This window comes from Oryctolagus cuniculus, chromosome 4, assembly GCF_964237555.1.
Source record: "Oryctolagus cuniculus chromosome 4, mOryCun1.1, whole genome shotgun sequence".
Classification (NCBI taxonomy): domain Eukaryota; kingdom Metazoa; phylum Chordata; class Mammalia; order Lagomorpha; family Leporidae; genus Oryctolagus; species Oryctolagus cuniculus.
Window position 1 is genome coordinate 10,904,568 of NC_091435.1, and position 20,610 is coordinate 10,925,177.

Sequence of the window (20,610 nt, forward strand, 5' to 3'; positions counted from 1 at the left end):
CTGACAAGGGCATCAAGACAGGGACATCATCAAAGGGGCCTGAAAGAGACGAACCCACATCCAGGGCCAGGAGTGATTCCCAGGCCCTCTGAGTGCCCAGCCTGGGACATGCGCCAATTGTTTCCAGACACTGCCTGGAAGCCCCCATCGGGAACGCGGGTCCAAGAGACCAGAACCCCCAGGCCAGCAGATTAACAGTATTGGAGGAATCTAGTCAACTCCTTTCTGCTCCTAAACTCACATCACCTGGGAAACAAGGAACCTGAGCAGGATTCTCTCTGGGAGAACAGTGCTGATAAAGTCACAGACAGGTGTCTGAGATGTCGGCCCCACCCCTGCTGAGGGTGCCCAGATCCAGGTCGTGCCCTGCTGCCAGGCGGAGCACAGAAGAGTATTTTTAAGTTTCAAGAGGTCCTTTACTGAACACAGATGCTCGTCCAATCCTACTGACCGTCAGGGATCATGCCTTAAGTACATTTCTGTGGGCCGGTCTGGGAACCAACCGTCAAGTTGTTCCAACAGGAAAGTAGGTTCTCAGTTATAAACAACAGGCTTACACACAAATTTCTGGAACCTAACCAGCTTCTAGAGTGGAGACTGACCAAATTAGTATTTGGGATAGAATACCTATATTTTTATCTTTGGCATTAACTGGTAATAGACTTGACATAATAATAAACACCAAGAACTGCTTCCAAAGTCTACCCTATGCCTCTGAGAAGACCTGCTGGTTAACCCTACAGCAGGTCTCTCCTCCCCGAGCGCTCTGGACCCACTCTTTCAACCTCTGCAGGCACGTGTGCAGCAGGGGGGCGCTCTAGGGGAGGATGGGAGAATGAAAAGTAGAGGCGGCCACTCAATATGCTGGGAGGTAACCATGACAGACACCTGGCTGTCGGCCCTGGGCTCGTACTAGCCCTGCTGCGCCAGGCACCTCCACCTGTCCCTCTTTGCTGGTCCCTGATTAGACCACAACGGCTTGAGTCCTAGAACCATGACACTGACCAAGAACTATCCTAAGACCTACAGCTACCCCAGGGCACACGGTTTCTTCCTGTAAAATGCACAAGCAATAAATGAGTAACCCCACAGTGCCACAGTGGGATGTGGATTCTCAAAGGGCACCTAGGTCACTCCATTAGCTAAAGAGTGGTTCCAAGGTCCAAGTCAGTGCCTCACCAAAATTACAAATACATGTTAGGGCCTCCAGGGCTGCTCAGAAAGAGCCAGAATTCTGAATGCTAAATGCATCACTGACACCCATTCTGCTGCTTCGTAACCATTTCAGTAAAGTGAGCCTTCCCAGCATCTAGCACACCTTGGCACGCAAGCCCCTTAGGAAAACTCTAACACCTTTCTGGCCCTGTGCAGTGCACGTCAAGAATCAGTCAAACGGCAAAATGCCTGGTGCAAGCGTGGGTGGGTTTACTGACCACGGGGCCCCGGCCGAAGCTGAGAAAATGTGAGACGAGCCTTACGCCCCACAATGCAGACACTGGACACGCCACTGGATTTTGAATCTGTGACCAGCTCACTCCACATCACACTGCCCCTCAGGTCCTCATTGACCCACGTCACCGGAGAGTACACTCAAGGGGGTTACAAAACCGGTAACATGATGAAACAAAATTGACAAATGAAAGGATCTTACTGAAGGGTTCTACCTACTGCTAGCTAACAGCAAACGTGTGATGTGTGCGGGGGACCTCCAGGAGGGAGCAGATCCTGCAAGGCTTCCCACTTCTAAAAGACCACACACACCTCGTTTGTCTGTTGTTGGGGGGCATCTGCAGAAATCAGTGCTTCGGAGACCACAGTTTGGAAAACATCACCTTGATCAGTTCTCTATACTGCAACTCTTTCAACCACGTAATATTTATTTCAAAGTTACCAAAAGTGGTATATTTATTGTTCAGTTTAAGTTTTTAACAGGTGTCATATATATATATGGGACATAATGGGCTAAACAAATATGAAACACTGCAGAAAAACAAGCTCAAACCTGAACCCCAGGCTGGGTACGGTGGCACTGCAGGTTAAACTGCCGCTCGGGACACCCATTTGCTGTACCGGCACACCCGGGATTGACCCCTGCCCCTGCTTCCTATTAATGTACCTGGGAGACAGCAGATAATGACCCAAGTACTTGGGTTCTTGTCCCCTATGTGGGACACCCAGATGAGTACCTGGCTCCTGGGTTTGACCTGGTCCAGCCCTAGCTGTTGTGGCCACTTGGGGAGTGAAACAGAGAAATCAAAGATTTCTCTCTGCCTTTCAAATAAATACATAATAAATCTCAAACACACACAAACCTCTCCCACTGCAGCAGGCCAGCACCTTTCTGTGTCTGTCTCTGACATGCATGAGAGCTCTTCAGAAAGTTCGTGGAAAATGCAAATTACAAAAAAGCTACAAATGTTTTGCACTTGATTCCATTTTCCGTGAACTTGTTGAGGCCCCACCAAGGGAATACACTTTAAGACGCTGCCTTTCCTTTGCTGAGGATCTGAAAGGAACAAACCAGAAGCAGTGTTGTTTTCCAATGGCAGGAACTAAGTGAGTGCAACTTGGTCCTTAGTGTCCAGGAACCTTGTGGGAAATCCAGAGCTCTGGGTTGGTGCTGCCAGCAGTTCTTAGTTCCAGGCAAGTCTTCCAGGACCTGACTTTAATCCACCCATAAAGAGAAATAGCAACTCCCAGCACCCACACACAGCCCAGCACTGCACACACCTGAAAATCAGAGAGATCCCCAGGCCAGCGGCGGCGAAATCACCCAGGCACCCATCACACGTGCACCTTCCAGGACACTGGTCATGCCGGCCCTCGACAAAGTCAAACCCTCTGCTCAGAAAAAGGGCAGAAGGGAGCAGTCCTACTGCGCGCACGGCAAGCACCGCACCAGCGAAGCAGCCGACCCCTCTCCCTGGCCAGCGCCTTCTGCCCGAGAGCCCGGCTCATCATTCTTGGCCAGATCTTACACACTCTTCTTTAAACAAGACGGGGAGAGGATTCACAGCCCTGCTGTCAAAGCCAGACCCGTTCGTGGTTAAGTTTAAAAAAGAAATGCTTCACACACACTTCCCATCCCCGTTGTTGTCATGCTCCTGGAAGGAGCCTAGCCACCCTGTTGCCTAGCAACACCGCAGACTCCCTCCCAGGTGCTCTCCAGAAGCTCAACCCCAGCACCAAACAAGGTGAAGCGATTCCAAGAGGAAATTTCCGCACCTTGGCAGCAGGGTGTGTGGTGGGAGTCCACGCAGGCCCATCCCACGTGTGCACCCGCACACAGACGGCCAGACCCACAGGTCTGATCCCCACGACGCTGCAGACGGAAGGACACGCACTTGGGGTCACAGCCAGACAGAATTAGGGGAGCTAACTGTTTGCTCCAGGCCTCGTGCCACCAAGAACCAGGGCAGAGCCCGTCTCCTGCTCCTAGACTTTCCCACTGGGCGAGCAGGAAGCCCAGAGACCACAGGTATAAAAAAGACACCACTCGTGACTAGAGAAGCTTCAAATCAACCCTGTTAATTGTTCTCAAAGAACCTCTACAGAAACAGTTCTTCCAGTGGCACCAAGTCTTTGGCACATGCTTGAGGAAGCTGCTGTACGCCGTGGGAGCCAAGATGCCAGCACAGGACAGTCCTTCCTGGAGTAGGCAGGGCTCGGGCTCTGGCTCTGCACACTGCTTATGAGCTGCACCCTACGTACTTACAAAGGACACGCTGAGCCTGTGGACGGCGCACCGTCCACACTATTCACCGAGGTGCTTTAAAGGCCAGAGGAGAACGTGCTCGGGGTGACGACCAGCCTGCTGTCCCAGTGCGGCCTGGGTTTGTGCTCCACTGACACTCGAGGGCAAGCGCGACTGCAGCCCACCTGCACCATAACATTCCAGGGTACGGACCTGGACGACAGGGATCTGACTGCGCAATTCGAACTTCTAGGATTAGACACCGTTCTTTTTGGAGCCAATCACGGCCAGTTTGCAAGCAGCGCACGAAGAAACTTACCCGCCTCGAGTGTGTCGCTGGTTGTGGGTGAAGATCTTATAGGGAAGCGCGCGCTCACCCAGGTTTTCCAAGTTCCTCACTACAGCGCCTCTGTCCATCAGGGCTTGGATCGTACGTTTCAGGGCAGCAGCCGTCTCGGGCTGGTTTTTGTTTGCGTTTTTAAAGAGAAAGAAAAAAAAATCAGATTTGATATAGGAACCAGAATGCTCAAGCCTGATCAGGTCCAAACGTCTGAACAGCTCTGCTGGCAGGGACCACAGGTAAAAGCAACAGCAAGTGCTGTGGGCTAACACAAAGGGAGACATTCACGGTAAAGACACGGGAATGCTCCCAGATGCAGAGGGAAGGCGGAAAAGCCAGGCTAGGGAGAGGGAGCAGCGCAGCTCCAGAGATGAGGCAGGAACTACCAAGTGGCTTCTTCGGGGCACCTCGTCAGGCTGAGCAGCGGCCGCCACGGTCAAGCCCTGTGTCCCACCATCAACCTCCAACGTCCAGACAAAAGCATCCTGCCAGGAGGACACCGCAGCAGACCACCCCCCAAAACCACAGCCAGTGGGAAAAGGGGTTGTGCCCCAAGAAAAACTGGGAGGCAATAACTAAAAAGGGCAAATAATGCAACCTGCGTCCCCACCGGACTCACACCTAATAAAGGCTTCACACAGCCACACACGTGAGAGCCGGAAGGCAGGGCGGGGGAGGAGTCAGAGACCAGAGGGCCCACGGAAGGCAGCAACGAGGCAGCGAGGGGAAAGACTTCCTGAAGGACAGCTCGTCGGGGAGGAGCCCTGAGAGTCCCGACTGGAAACACAAAGAACAAACCCGCAAAGCCCCGCAGAAAGGGGCCAAGGCAAAGGCAGAGGCCAGTGAGCAGAGAGCCGATGGCCTGGGGAGCTCGGGCCAGGGAAGGTGGGGACAGCTGCTGGTGAGTGCAGGCCCACTGTAAACAACAAAATTCAAACAATATAAAGCCCCGGCACCCAGAGAGAAGACTTAAAACATGTTGATCTCTTGCTACGCATATGTGTGGAAGAAAAGGTATTTCACCAAGGTAAACCTAAAGACTCAAAACTAATGCCACATGGAGAACGAGGGTGAGACATGGCAAAGGCGGCACCGGAGTCTGGTGGTTGGAGGACGGCACTGTCACTCGCAGCTAAAGAACAGCTGCAGAGCTCCCTGCTGATGCGCCTGGGAAAGCAGTGGAAGAGGCTCAAGTCCTCAAGCCCCCACCCACGTGGGAGATGCGGAGGAAGCTCCTGGCTCCTGGCTCCGGATGGGCCCAGCTCCAGACTTTGTGGCCATTTGGGGAGTGAACAAGTGGATGGAAGACCTCCCTCTCTCTCTCTCTCTCTCTCTCTCTCTCTCTCTGTAACTCTACCTTTCAAATAAATCAACAGATCTTTAAAAATAGCTGAAGCAGCCTGCTGGGAACAGTAAGAGGGGCTGGCATTGTGATGCAGAGGTTAAGCCACTGCTTACAATGCCTGCAGCCCCATCATAGTGCTGGCTGGCATCCTGCTACGCTGCTTCTAATCCAGCTCCCTGCGAATGTGACTGGAAAAGCAGTGCAAGATAGTCCAAGTGCTTGAGCCCCTGCCACCCATGTGGAAGACCTGGATGGAGCTCCTGGCTCACGGCTTCAATCTGGCCCAGCCCTGGCTGTTGTGGCTATTTAAGGAGTGAATCAGTAGATGGAAGATGTCTCTCCCTCTCCTCTCTCTCTGCTTTTCAAATACATAAATCTTAAAAGAGAGAGAGAGAGAGAGAGAGTTTAGGACATGTTGAGTCTATGATGCCCACAGTTCCCCTAGGTTGACCTCTCAAGATGTAAACCTTGAACTCAAAACAGGTGGATTGGAAATCCACATTTATAGACATCTGCATAGAAGCTACCTGAAGCCCCAAGATGTGAGACCACTGAGTGAGCACAAGAAGGAAAGAGATCAACAACAGATGCCTGAGCACGCAGTGGAACAGGACAAGGAAACCCAGAGCCCGCACTGCCACAGGCACTAAGGAACAGGCAGGCTCCAGGACGAGGGGGAGAGGATGGAGACAAAGACAGCCACAGTGTGTGGCTGCACAGGCACAGAGCGAGACGGGCCAGCAGGCAGATGGGCAGAGGTACAGAGCGCTGGTGGGACAGAGGAAGCACCAGGGCTCGGGGGAGCCAGTCCGACAGCGTCCTAGGAAAGACAGGGCGTGAGGAAGTCAGGAGTTAAAGGGAAGCAGACCAGTTAAGAGGATGAAATGCAGGATTTCTTAAGTAACAACAACGCTGACAGCTATGACTTACTGCTCTAGCTACTGCATGCCAGATTTTGGTCTAGTGTTTTATTGTGACATATCTTCACCCCCCAATAAAAAGCCAAGAAGGTTTACAGATTTGGAATTGGGCCTCTGAGAGACATCATTTGGCAACTAAAGGAAAAGCGGCAGGGGGGCCATGGGAGGGGGCCTACACGCGGGCGAAGACAAGGGGCACTTCTCAGACATGGGTGTGTGGGTGTGTGTGCACTGACCAGATCCGCAGTGCAGGGGGCAACGGAGAAGGCTCATTTGGGTGAAAGGAAAAGAAAGCTGCAGTACAAGTTCCCAGTGGGCATTCTCGTATCCACAGAATCTACTATACTCCCATTTTACAAATTTTCTGAAAAATATTGCTAAAATGTTATACATGCATAAAGTATTAGCTTAGAAAGAAAATTACTTTCATTTCCTATTGTAGCCTACTAAGGATGGTAGAAGTCCTCACTGAAATGTTAGGTTTATTTATATATTTAACCAACCATATGATAAAACAGAAACCTCCTGAAAGCAATTAAGAATAGAGGCCAGGGCCGGCGCTGCGGCTCACTAGGCTAATCCTCTGCCTTGCGGCGCCGGCACACCGGGTTCTAGTCCCAGTCGGGGCGCCGGATTCTGTCCCGGTTGCCCCTCTTCCAGGCCAGCTCTCTGCTGTGGCCAGGGAGTGCAGTGGAGGATGGCCCAAGTGCTTGGGCCCTGCACCCCATGGGAGACCAGGAGAAGCACCTGGCTCCTGCCATCGGATCAGCGCGGTGGCCATTGGAGGGTGAACCAACGGCAAAGGAAGACCTTTCTCTCTGTCTCTCTCTCACTGTCCACTCTGCCTGTCAAAAAAAAAAAAAAAAAAAAAAAAAAAAAAAAAAAAAAAAAGAATAGAGGCCAGAATCTCTGCCAATTAATGCTAACAAGGTAAAAATCCTACAGCAACCTCTCCCCGTGACTGTGTGAAACACAGTTTTAAGCACATGGAGACTAAATTCTCACATTTCATTAGTTCACAAAAACATTTCCACATTTCAGCAGAAGCCTCATTATTAACAGCAGGATGGTATTTCATTTCCTTAAAGAAGCTGTTTCTTGACATGGCATTGCATCAATTAGCTAACACAGGATGCACAGACTACCTATGCAAGTGAAGAAATGTGGAAAGTTAAAAAAAAAACTAGCTTTCTTGATCAGAGTCTTCTGATTACTCAAATCATAAATTTTAATTTCAGTTTTGCCTATTAACAAGGAATATATCTCAATATCTCATCTCTTGTTTAAATTCCAACTTAAGTGTTTACAGTACAAAACAGGGAGTATCCTTTTCTGAAGAACTTGTGTAATTACAAAGACTTTCTTCTTACATCTGTCCAAAAAGGGGGAAAAGGCTATGTAACGAGAATGTAACTAAAGAAAATACCGAAACACATTTTGACTTTGGTATGTTAAAGCTGTAGACTGCTTAAGTGCTACACCATTCATTTTACTGTAATTTCAAATTACTCGGGTTTTAAAAGGGTGGAAGGAGAAGCAAAAAAATATTTATTAGAATTGCTCAACATGTCCTGTATACTTTAACTTACAATAAAGCAGGGGCATCAAAAGAGGGCCCTTGGGGCAGTTTATTACCTGTCTTTGCAAATAAAGTTTTATTGGAACGCAGCTAACCCATGCATTTGCTGTCTACAGCTACTTTCATGCTAGTGACAGATCTTCACCTGAGAGAGTTTATGGCCTAAACTATGTACTACCCTGCTAGCAGCTACTCTGCATTGCGTTGGGCTGGGGGAAGCTGGCAGGCCCTTCATTTGCTCATGAGAAAATGCACTACAAATAAAATCATGAGGTGAGACCACTGACTGAAGCAGAGAGACGCAGGGTCACAGGATGGGCCATCGGGGAGACACACGGGATGTCACCTGATGTTCAACTCTCCACAGAGCTCAGCATGGTTCTAGAAATTCACCATTTCATGTACCAGGTTCCTAACCTCATCAGCCTGGGCTGCCAACCTCAACTTTGCTCATTTGGGAAATCTAGAAATCTAAATTCTTAGTCTTAGGGAAAAAGAGAACACAGTTCTGCTCAATCCGGTACAATGTTCAATTTGTGACAGCATATGGTTTATAGGAAGCAAATTATTTTGCTGCCAATAAATAACAGTCATTTACAAGGTCTCTGAACTGCTTAATCCCAGCTGTTCTAAGGGAACTCGTGTGCGCTTCTTATGGGCTTCTCCCACCCACACCTACAAGCAGGTCTCCTAACTTCCCCTCCGACCTGCCACATGTCAACGAAACGCTTTTGGCACAGCACAGACTGAGGCTGAAAACGTCCATCTGGAAAAAAAGGCCAAGGCAGGCATTTGGCCTTGCAGTTGAGACCCAAGTCAAGATGCCTGCAAGCCACACTGGAATGCCCGGGATCGAGTACGGCTCTGTTCCACATTCCAGCTTCCTGCTAACGCACACCCTGGGAGGGAGCAGATAATGGCTCAAGTAACTGGGTCCAAGTGTTTTACTTTTACCACCGCAGGCATTTGAGACATGCGCTCGCTCTCTCTACAAAAATAAAAAAATAGAAAAGCCATAATGAATGAATGCAGACCGGAACCAAGAACACAGGGTCCTGGTCCCAATTCACTGAGTTACACAATCCTGCATAAATTGCTAAAATTCATAGGTTGTAAACATGTGCCTCCGTTTCCTCTTCTACCAAATCATTTGCCTGAAACAGTCCCTGCGGAGCCCAGGGGTCCTCCGTCCACATTTGAAAGCCACCCGTCTAGAGAATCTGATGGTCAAAGCTTCTGCTAAGAACAAAGAGGGAGAAAGACCAAAAGGAAGAAGGGTGGGCATCTCCACGCGCCCTCCAGGTAAGTTCAGTAGGGTTACGCTGAGAATTCATGGGGATACTGTCACAACACTCTGGTCAATGACCAGTATTTCATCTAATTAAACAATAATGGCCAGGGGACCAGCGCTGCGGTGCAGTGGATTAAAGCCACCGCCTATAGTGCCGGCATCCCATATGGGTGTGGGTTCAAGACCTGGCTGCTCCACTTCCGACCCAGCTCTCTGCTCTGGCCTGGGAAAGCAGTGGAGGATGGCCCAAGTCCTTGGGCCCCTGTACCCACGTGGAAGACCCAGAGGAAGCTCCTGGCTCCTGATCAGCTCAGTTCAGCTCTGGCTGTTGCAGTCATCTGGGGAGTGAAGCAGCGGAATGGAAGACCTCTCTCTCTGGCTCTACCTCTCTCTGTAACTCTGCCTTTCAAATAAATAAAAATAATTCTTAAAAAAAAATAATACCCAGTGGAGAAACTTGTCAACAAAGTCTTCTGGTAGATTCTAGCAAAGACATTTTGAGCCAGTGGTGCTCATATGCACCCAGTTAGTACTGTAACACCCTCCCAGTCCACCAGATTATTAAAAAAAATATAGACTCCACAACATTTAATGGCATTCACCATCTACCTACACCTGTTCTCCCCACCTTACGTAAGTTGTACAACCCCAAGAGGGGGTGGGCCTCAGGGAGGGCACAGAGAGGCAGAGTTACAAAGAGGAAGAGGGGGAAGGACATCTTGTTGGTTCACTCCCCAAATGACTGCAACAACCAGGGCTGGGTCATGCTGACGTCAGGAGCCAGGAGCTTCCTCTGGGTCTCCCACGTGGGTGTGGGTGCAAGGCCCCATGCACTTGGGCCATCCTCCGTTGCTTTCCCAGGTGCATTAGCAGGGAGCTGAATCGGAACTGGAGCAGCCGGGATTCAAACCAGTGCCCATAAGGGATGCTGGTGTCACAGGCACCAATTTTACTCACTACATCCCAACGTTGGCCCAGGTGCTTAAATTTTCAAACAGGAGAACGTCCATGAAAACTCTACATTGAGATCCTCGCAGCAATTTGAAAAACAAAATCTCTGCACCACATCAGAGCAGGTCTGCAAGGCAAGCAGCACCAATCCTGTCCCCAGCAGAGCTGGGAAGAATGAACAGACAAACACCCTCCCACAAAGGGTGTGAGGAACCAGCCCTGTCCTGTGACAACCACAAAGGCCAACTCGCAAACTAGTTCCACAGGTGCCGTTTGATCGAGTATTTTTGACTTGAGAAAAGCCCTCGGCCACACAATTTGTTGAATCAAGAGTTGTAGCCCTCTAGGTAATTAAGGCTTAAAAATGACCAACAGAAGCCGCTTTTCAAGTTAGAATAAAATTCTGTTAAGGTCACGTCTAGAACACAAATGCTATGATGGGCATGCGACTTGTTCCCCAAAAGTGCACGTGCTGGAGGCCTGGTCCTCACCCACCGGGCTCTGCCCTCAGCAGGGATTAAGGTGTTTCTCATGGAGCCCTGAGTTAGTCCCCGCACAGGGGAGCTGCCGTCAAAGCCCGAATGGCTCGCCAGTTCTCTGTCCTGAGTCGTTCTCTCCATCTCACATGAGCTTCCACCCTGCTGCCATCGGCTGTTTGGCCCTCCGTGAAAACCAAGCCCCTGGGGCCACATAATCTTGGACTTTCAGCCTCCAAAACTGTACTAAATAAACTCTCTTCCTTTATAGTATTACCCAGCTTTGAATATTTTGTTAAACTAAAAAGACACAACTAAGAAAATCGAGATGCCTAAATACACATTCAAACATGATTCCTTACCTGTGTGGGATATTATACACCATGTAATTAGAAAATCAAACTTAATGGGTTTTCAAAGGTCAAAGAGAAAACTTTTTTTTTAATTTATTTACTTTAAAGTCAGAGTTACACAGAGAGAGAAGGAGAGGCAGAGAGAGAGAGAGGTCTTCCTTCTGCTAGCCCACTCCCCAGATGACCACAACGGCTGGAGCTGTGCCAATCCAAAGCCAGGAGCCAGGAGCTTCTTCTGGGATTCCCACGTGGGTGCAGGGGCCCAAGGACTTGGGCCATCTTCCACTGCTTTCCCAGGCCAGAGCAGAGAGCTGGATTGGAAGTGGAGCAGCCAGGACTCGAACTGGCACCCATATGGGATGCTGGTATTGCAGACCACATCTTTACCTGCTACACTACAGCGCCGGCCTTGAGAAAACACTTTCAAAAACTTAACTTCTCTACTACTCTGTCCATGAATCATATGTAGAGAACTTTTGTAACAAATATGGAGTAATTGCTGAACAAATATTTAGCAGACTTCAAAGAAAATGGGGGAGAATTAAAGGAGCATGAAGATACAGGCACCAACAGACATAAATATCATAATGCAGTGAAAAATCATTTCTTTTTAAAACCTACTGTGGGATGCAGAAATAACATTGGATTAGCAGTGGGCGTTGTGGCACAGCTGGTTCAGCCACCGCTTGCAACAACAACATTGAGCCTAGCTGCTCCACTTGTGATCCAGCTTCCTGCGAATGTACCTGGGAGGGCAGGTGCCACCTGCCACCCATGCGGGAAAGACCAGGATGGTTTTCCCAGGTCCTGACTTCCACCTGGCGCAGACCTGGATGCCGCAGCCATTCAGGAAGTAAAACCAGCGATGGAAAGCCAAACTCTGCCTTTCTGCCTCTGTTGCTCTGCCTTTCAAACAAATTAATAAATCCTTTAAAAAAAATAATGTTAACTACAGTAGATTCATAGTTCAGTCTTGTCAAGGGGTTCTATAGCTGTTAAGGCTACAGAACCCTAAGAAATGCTAAGTTTATATTAAGTAAAAAGCACTCACAAATCTAGTATCTAACTTATATAAAATAATTTTATAAGAAATAGTTACAAGAGCGAAATACCTAAAAATCTTTATAGTGGGAGCATTTTAAAATAACTTGTATGGCACAAAGCTGTGTGTGTGTGTATGCATTTCAGAGTTACTTATCTATACATAAAACACCTGAAAATGGAACAAGAGAGCAGACTGAATGTTCTCTCACGAGCATACCAAATTCTGTGGAAATCAGAAATACAGGTCAAACCTTATGAAACTGTCATTTGAGGGGAACCAAGAACAGCCAAATAATGACCATGTCTTACAGCCCAACTTAAAATGTATCTGGAAACATTCTTCTCCAAGTGTCTTTCTCAAGAAAAGTATACCTGGCCAGTACTGTAGAGTAGTGGGTAAAGCTGCCTGCAGTGCTGGCATCCCACATGGGTGCTGGTTTGAGTCCCAGCTGCTCCTCTTCCAACCCAGCTCTCTGCTATGGCCTGGGAAAGCAGTAGAAGATGGCCTAAGTCCTTGGGCCCCTGCACCCGTGTGGGAGACCCGGAAGTAACTCCTGGCTCCTAGCTTCAAATTGGCACAGCTCCAGCCATTGTGGCCACCTAGGGAGTGAAACAGTGGTTGGAAGATCTCTCTCTCTGCAACTCTGCCTTTCAAATTAATAAATAAATCTTTAAAAAAATTATACCCAAGTCACACACTGTGACATCTACCTCTAAATCAGCAGCCACAGGGATATGAGACACAAAGCCCCTACTCTTAAAAAGGATGTGACACACACACAGGAAGACTTGTGTGTGAGTTACTAATATAAGGTAGGCTGGAACACGGACAAGACAGAAGGCACTACTGCGTCCGACTGCTTGGATGCAGAAGATAGGCTTCAGCCAGACCCTGAGAAACAGTCTTTCCAGAGGCAGAAAGAGTGTCTCTGGGCCAAGGATTTGACACAGTCCTGGGCAGAAGGGACCACAGTCTTCAGGGGACTGGCCCAAGCCGGGTAGGAGGGTGCCTGCCACATAGACCAACACAACAGGGACGAACCTTTCTTCTGTCGAAGGTTATTTGCATGGGTCACACACAATTATCAGCTTAAAAATTAGCCTGCAATATTGTTATCTAATTTCAAGTTGCACCTGGCTGCCTTGGCAAGACCAGACCAAATGATGTTACAGGTTTCACACAGCCCACAGGATGACGTTCCTCAGCCCTGACCTAAAGAAACCGCCTTGTTCTCTCACAACCCTGTCTCCCAGCGCTGCCAGGCAGGGATGGACTGGGGGAAGGGAAGCGGTCTCAGCCCATACAACGCCCCACACTGAGCTCTGCACCTGCAGGACAACATCCGTGCCACAGGCTGCAGGTGGGATTTACCCAGTGACCTCTCATTGATCCACTTCCCTTCTTCATTCACCCTTAACTCACTTCTCTATGCCAAGCTGTCTGAATCACTGATAGGTGCAGCCCTCCAGGAATTTAGTCCAGAATCTGGTCTACACAATGCCATTGATAATGACACTCCGGAAATAACGCTAACTCATCAGATACTTTCAGAGCCCAGAGGCGAAAGGCAGAAACTCGGGAAAGGAGGTGGAAAGCAACAAATGAAGGAGGCTCTCGGGGAGGAAAGACAAGGGAAGGGACATCCCACCTGGGAGAAGCAGCGCAGGCTGCAAGTTATTCATGGGCTTGTAGCGTTCACACAAATTGTGCGACAGACTCGGGAGGGGACCGGGAATCAGGTGCCGATTTGGGAGCCGGGGGACAAATGCAGGAAACCAACATGGCCCACGCCGGTGGGATTTAGCCCCCTGGGAAGGCTCCTTGCCTCTGTGTGAGCATGGCCAGCTTTGTTCCCTCCCACACAGGTGACAGCAGTTGGGTATCTGGAGGTCCCAGTCAGGAAACCGGAATCGTCCACAAATCAATCCTGAATCCTGAAATCTGGACTTGAACCGCACCAGAAGTGACCAGCCCCTACCATCCCAGGCATCACAGGCAACCACTGGAACTGAGCTGTAAGTCTTTGGGGGCAGAGATAGAGGCACCCAGCCCATGCCGGACGCGAGGCCACTTGGACCTGTTCAGAGACACTGGATGTTCTCCATCCATCACAGTCAGGAGCAGTGGCAGCCGACAGCACCTCACTGATGCATGGAATCCTGGCAGGGAACAAGCCTACAACAATCTGTACTGCACTGATAGCAGCACTAGCCATTAACCCAGCAGGGGTCTAGAAGACGTCCGAGGTGACATCAAGTGACAGAAGCCCGGTCCCAGAGGAGCTGCTCCTGCAGGCAGTGCAGCCCACACAGCTGCGGCTCTGGCTGTGGGGAACACAAGTCCACCTCCCCGTGGGACGGCTCCTCTCTGAGCACTGGCCCCAACCTCAGGGCGTCAGAGAAAAGCAACATCCGAACGGGCTTCAACTCAATGTTTTTCTATTCCCTGAACGTCCTGACCATTCCATGCGCAGCTTTCTATGACCAGAAAGAAGAATCAAACGCTGCCCCTCTAAATGGAAGCAGAGAGAATCCCACCCACTGAGAAAGCAGTGACCCGGAGCAGCAAGTTACATGAGGAAAGCCAGCCTGGCACTGCTCTGCTCTGCGTTTGATGGGGACAGTATAAGCACACAAAGGGAAACTGAGGACTGTGCTGTAACTGCAGCCAATAAAACCCACCTTTTTAAAACTGAGAGCAGTCTCCTCTTGCACTTCTATGCCAATCACCCTCAGAGAGTGAACTGGTGAACTCTGTGTTAGTTGGTGAATTTTGGATTCACACCGTAACACTCGTTCACGGACCCCCCATCATATAGGATTTAGTAATACAGCAAGCAGAGGCAGAGAAGGATGGATTTCAGGTTACTCAGAGAGCCTTGCAAGCTGGCACTGCCAGTCTCACCTGCTGTTACAACTGGATAGTCTCTTAAGAAGCAGAAGGAGAGCCGGCGCCGTGGCTCAATAGGCTAATCCTCCACCTTGCGGCGCCGGCACACCGGGTTCTAGTCCCGGTTGGGGCGCCGGATTCTGTCCCGGTTGCCCCTCTTCCAGGCCAGCTCTCTGCTATGGCCAGGGAGTGCAGTGGAGGATGGCCCAGGTGCTTGGGCCCTGCACCCCATGGGAGACCAGGAAAAGCACCTGGCTCCTGGCTCCTGCCAGGATCAGCGCGGTGCGCCGGCTGCAGCGGCGGCCATTGGAGGGTGAACCAGCGGCAAAGGAAGACCTTTCTCTCTCTGTCTCTCTCTCTCACTGTCCACTCTGCCTGTCCAAAAAAAAAAAAAAAAAAAAAAAAAAAAAAGAAGCAGAAGGAATACTGGAATCCAGAAGTTGGGAGCTCAGAAAGTACAGCCCCTAGAATCAGAGCAGAGTTGTTGACAGAACAAGGCTGAGTCTGGCCCTGACACCAAGTAGCCAATGAATCCATGTTGATGGGGAAAACAAGCAGAGCTTCCCCTCCTGTGGCCATGCAGCTAGGACAAACGACTCTGGAGACCTGCGAAATCCAAGATTAAAGTGTACTCTTTTGGTTGTGATGAAATTACGGGGCCTGGACTGTGGTGCAGTGGATAAAGCCATCACCTGCAGTGCAAGCATCCCATGTGGGCACTAGTTCGAGTCCCGGCTGCTCCACTTCCAATCCAGCTCTCTGCTATGGCCTGGGACAGCAGCGGAAGATGGCCCAAGTCCTTGGGTCCCTGCACCCACATGAGAGACCTGGAAGAAGCTCCTGGCTCCGCATTGGCTCCACTCTGGTCATTGTGGCCATCTGGGGAGTGAACCGGCAGATGGAAAACCTCTCTCTCTGCCTCTGCCTCCCTGTAACTCTGCCTTTGAATGAATGAATGAATGAGAGAGAGAGAAGGAAGGAAGGAAGGAAGGAGGGAGGGAGAGAAGGAAGGAAGGGAGAGAACAGAAAAGAAGGAGAAGGAGAAGGAGGAGAACAGAAGAGAAGAGAAAAAGGTTTGAGAAAATTAACCCTGGGAAGAATGGAAGAAAGGAGGGTAAGACCCAGGGCAGCAAGAGCTCAATCACTTAGCCCAGCAGAGATGACACTGTTCCAGGACAAGGGGCCAAGAGTAAGTCAGGCACAGTTCATCTTCGCAGTGCAGCAAGGCATGGCTGGATTTGCAAACAGGAAAGTCAGTAGGACAAGTGATAAACTAACACCAACTGCAAGGCAGGCAGAGCGCTTGTAAGTCATAAACCAGATTTATCCATCCAAGGGGTCCCTGTTGCAAGCCCATGCAGAAAAAGGCCATAAATGAAAAAGCTTATGAAGAGCAAAAAGGAAGTCCTGATCCAAACATGTATGAATTTCCTAGTTGCTAATTAGCCTAAATTAAGATTAAGTCTTTGTCCAGCCATAATAGAATTTTGTTCCTTAATCAACTTTTTCCTGAGGCATTGAGCCACAGAATTATCATTCAGATGTCACTTAAGGATAGGTTTGGGGCTCACTTGTACGTACCAATCATCCCTTTCAAGACTTGGCAAAGGACAAAGGCAAGGAAAAAAAAAAAAAAAGTGTTCCTCAGCACACAACGGAACCACCTGAGAGCTTTAAAACCAAAGAGGCCTGAGCTACTCCGCCTCTAACCCAGTTTCCTGCTCATGTGCCTGGGAAAGCAGCCGGCACGCTGGAGGCTCAGGGGAGTTCCCGACTCCTGCCTTCAGCCCCGACCAGACTTGGCTGCTGTGGCCATTTGGGGAGTGAATCAGCCTATGGAAGATCTGTTTCTCTCCCTATCTGTCTCCATCATTGTCTTTTTATTTAAAAAGTTTGTCTTATTAAAAAAGGCCTACATCTCACTCTCAGATATTTCAATTTCATTGGTCTTAGGTTTCAAGAACCTGGAACAGTGTGGTTTGTTAAACTCTCCCTCAGTGCAGGCAAAGGTAAGAACCACCATCCACCGTCCAGCGGGCCTCTGACCACTGCAGAGATGAAGGAGCCCAGCTGAACTGCGGTGAGCAGCAGTCTTCTGTGCCTGGGGAGCCACACGCCTCTCTCACAGTGAGGTGGGTCCTCCACCAACGTGGTTACCTGGGGTAACCACCACCCCGTCACCTGGAAACAAAATCCAGGTATCCGTGCCTGCTGTTCTGAGGACAGTCCCAAGTCCACGATCCTCTTGCCGGATCCATTTCTATCTTTCCCTTCCCCCTTCTAAAGCAATAAAGGAGACAGGAAATGGGAAGACTGGCGGGAGTCCTGGTTACTATGGCAGCGAGTAAGCGAAACGCCAAAGCTTGCTAAACGATCCAGAGAGCAGTGAGCAAGACAGGTAGCTCAGCCTGGGCTGCACCATGGGAGTGGCTTTGCCATGAAAGCAAGGCCTCTCTGGCTTCCTGGGTGGGTCTCCCCAGGACAGGAGGCACCAAGAAGACCCTCACCAAGCAGGTGACGCCAGGCAGAGACTGGGGCAATAACCTTGCGTTTCCAAGTCTGCAGAACAGTGAGCTAAATAAACCTCTTATAAACAAAAAGCCCAATCTCAGTTTTGCTGTAACACCAGAAAACAAACTAGTATGACAACACCCGAGACAATGGAGATGGTCAAGCCTGATTTTGAGACTTAAAAGAATATATTAATCTTAAAATTAAAGGTAACACCTCAGAAGTAGAACGTGGGGAGTGAAAGTCAGACAGATTTGGGGAAAATAATTAAAATGAGAACTTTGCAGTGGTGGAATGAGCATCCTTTGGGAGGGGAGGTGCTGTCACATGGCTGTTTGCTTCACAATCAGATTCTCATTACTTGTGGGATCTGTATTGGTCAGATCGCCCACTTGCTAAAATTCGAAACCTAAAAAACCAACACCCCCGCACGTTCACAGTCACTATTAGACACACGTACATGTTTACATTTTTGGCGTTGCCTGTCACACACATTCCCAGATGATCTTGAACAAAGCTGCAGTTTGTCCTTTTGTTTTACTTTATGGTACGGACCATTGTAGTGTTTTTTATAGTCAACTGGTGCCATGTTTTTTCCATTAGTGAGCTTTTTGTTGGTGATTTCATTGTCCAAAACAGGCCCCTAAGTGTACAGCAGAGGCACTGTCTAGCATGCCCAAGCACAAAGACAAGATGTGCCTTTGTGAGGAAATGTGTGAGACAACCTTTCTCAGGCCTTGAGTTCATTGTTGATGGATCAAGCAGATGAATAAATATGGCATCTTTAACCAGAAATATGCATGAGTCAAGCTTATTGACAAAAATAAGCTTGCAGGACCCTAACTCTGTATTTGCCCAAGAGGCATGAATTCAATATTCACTAATTCACTGTTGCAGGTGAATCGTTAGAACTACCGTGAATAATGATAATCAACTATATTCACTAAATTGTACATCTGTGACACTTTTAAAAGTTATTAAACTTCACAATAAAAATGCTTTGATGGGAGGGACTCATGCATTGTACAAAACAATCAACTCTGAGGCTTCCGAGGCCCCTCTACCGTCGGAACACACTCACTTTTTGCACTCAAAGAGCTCAGTAGAATTCTTCTAAGATTCAACTTTTGTTTCTGTTCATCTACATGGCCTTTTCAGAAAGGGCAGAAGTGGGCAACACTGAATTTCACCCTTCAAAGGCTGGACTAGCTGAAGAGTGGGTACTAGGTCTTCAGGCAAGCTGGGCAATTCGGCATTAAGCACTGAGGTATGCTCCCTCTCCCAGGACCCTACCAGAACTACTGTAAAGGGGTTCTGTCCCCCCGCTTCATGGAGGTGTAACTGACAAACACTGCGAAAATTCAAGGTGATGTTTTGATATATGGACACACTGTGCAGAACTGAGGTACAACCCTACAAGAACACGGCAGAAAAAAAGGAGACAGCAGCAATAGGAGTTTCAGAAGGAAGTAGGGGGGGAAAGTCAACAATGAGGAAAACCAAGAACCAACTATAGGTACTGAAGAATTCCTCCAAAGATCTGAGAATTGGCAACAGTGGGCACCTCTGAAACTGGGGTGAAGCAAGAGATTAAAATAAATACAGAAGGTTGAAAGTAGCTGGACCTCCAGAGGCACATTTGAAGGTTTCTTCTCTGGAATGGATAAAACAGCAAGTCTGGGGTCGGCGCTGTGGCGTAGCGGGTAAAGCTGCCGCCTGCAGTGCCAGCATCCCATAGACACCGGTTCAAGTCCTGGCTGCTCCACTTCCAAGCCTGCTCTCTGCCATGGCCTAAGTCCTTGCACCCCTGCACCCACGAAGGAGGCCTAGAAGCAGCTCCTGGCTCCTGATCAGCCCAGCTGCAGTCGTTGCAGCCATCTGGGGAGTGAACCAGCGGATGGAAGACTTCTCTCTCTCTCTCCCTCTCTTTCCCTCTCTCTTTAACTCTGCCTTTCACATAACTAATCTTTAAAAAAAACAGTAAGTCTGTAGATCAGAGGACGCAGGCACAGCTCTGAGTGGGGTGTGTTGAAGAAGGAATTAAGGGGACCATGCACATTGAATGCTGACCCTCCTGTGCTCATTCCCTACTTGGCCAAGGTGCTGCAGGACTTACCTGACAACCAACCCAGCCACGAAGGAGAAAAGAGGAGGCCAACAAGCTCCACCCACAAACACCACAGCATTTCTCCCTCAGCGTACTAAATACAAGCAAACAGCTAAGCAACAACCATCTGCTTGTAACAAGAAAAACCAACACCAACAGGGGAAAAAAACGGAAGATACTGGAAAATGATCATGGAAAAATATGAAGTTTATTTTGTTGTAAAAAAAATCTTAACCATGCACAGTTTAATAATGTACATTTTCCATGAACTTTTTGAAGATCCCTTATATGCATGGATTTCAAGAATTTTTCTGCATCAAATTAATCTTTTAATTCCATCTTCCATGAACTCTCTGATAAACTTTAAGAGCTTGAGGTAAATAACACAGAAGACTCTACTGTCTTGAGAACACACAGCATGCACGAGACACTAAACACAAGGCAGAATCTGGGAACAAGAGTTCTTAGAATTAAAAACCTGAAAAAAAAAAGTTTGTTTTTTTTTAAGTTTTAGGAAACTCCCCTTGGAATAGGACAGATGAAAATTTAAACAAAAGACTTAGGAAAACTAAGTGTACCAATCCAGGAGGTCCAAGAGCTAAAAGGGGCTCCCAAAAAAGAAAATCTAATCCAGAACTGAGCAGTCATGTTCAAAGAGCACCCTGGGGACCAGTACAATGATAAAAAGGAAAAAAAAATTTTTTTATCAAAGTACATGATTGTGAAATTATGGAACACAGGGACTAGAAGCTAGAAAAACACGGTCTTACTCTTCCAAATTGCTGAAGGAACCGCTTTCTAACACAGATTCCTTCATCAGGCCAAACTTTCAAATATAAGGTAGAATGAAGACATTTCAAGACATGCAAAAATTGTTTTAATTCTAAGGAGTTGCAAGATTGGGTTTGGGCTTAAAAAAAAAAAAGAGTACATCAGTATAACAGCCAATTTCTCACAGCTGGAGAAAGGGAACAGGAACACAGAATCAGAGTAGAGAAAGGTGTTCAGTCTCTGGGTTAGGACACCTGTGTCCCGCATCAGAGTCCCAGGGTCTGCTTCCCAGGTCCAGCTCCTGACTTCGCTTCCTGCCAGTGCAGACTCTGGGAGAC

General features: G+C 48.7%; 1 protein-coding gene across 3 annotated transcripts in view; it reads right to left on the reverse strand.

Moving 5' to 3' along the window:
- The window catches only part of MRPS6 (mitochondrial ribosomal protein S6), a 67,314-nt gene that overhangs the window by 10,771 nt on the left and 35,933 nt on the right, over positions 1–20,610 (reverse strand). For all 3 annotated transcript variants that reach the window (XM_070071862.1, XM_070071861.1, XM_070071863.1), the window contains exon 2: positions 4,014–4,153. In XM_070071862.1, the coding sequence (XP_069927963.1) occupies positions 4,014–4,153 (140 nt within the window). The remainder of the gene's footprint in view (positions 1–4,013; positions 4,154–20,610) is intronic.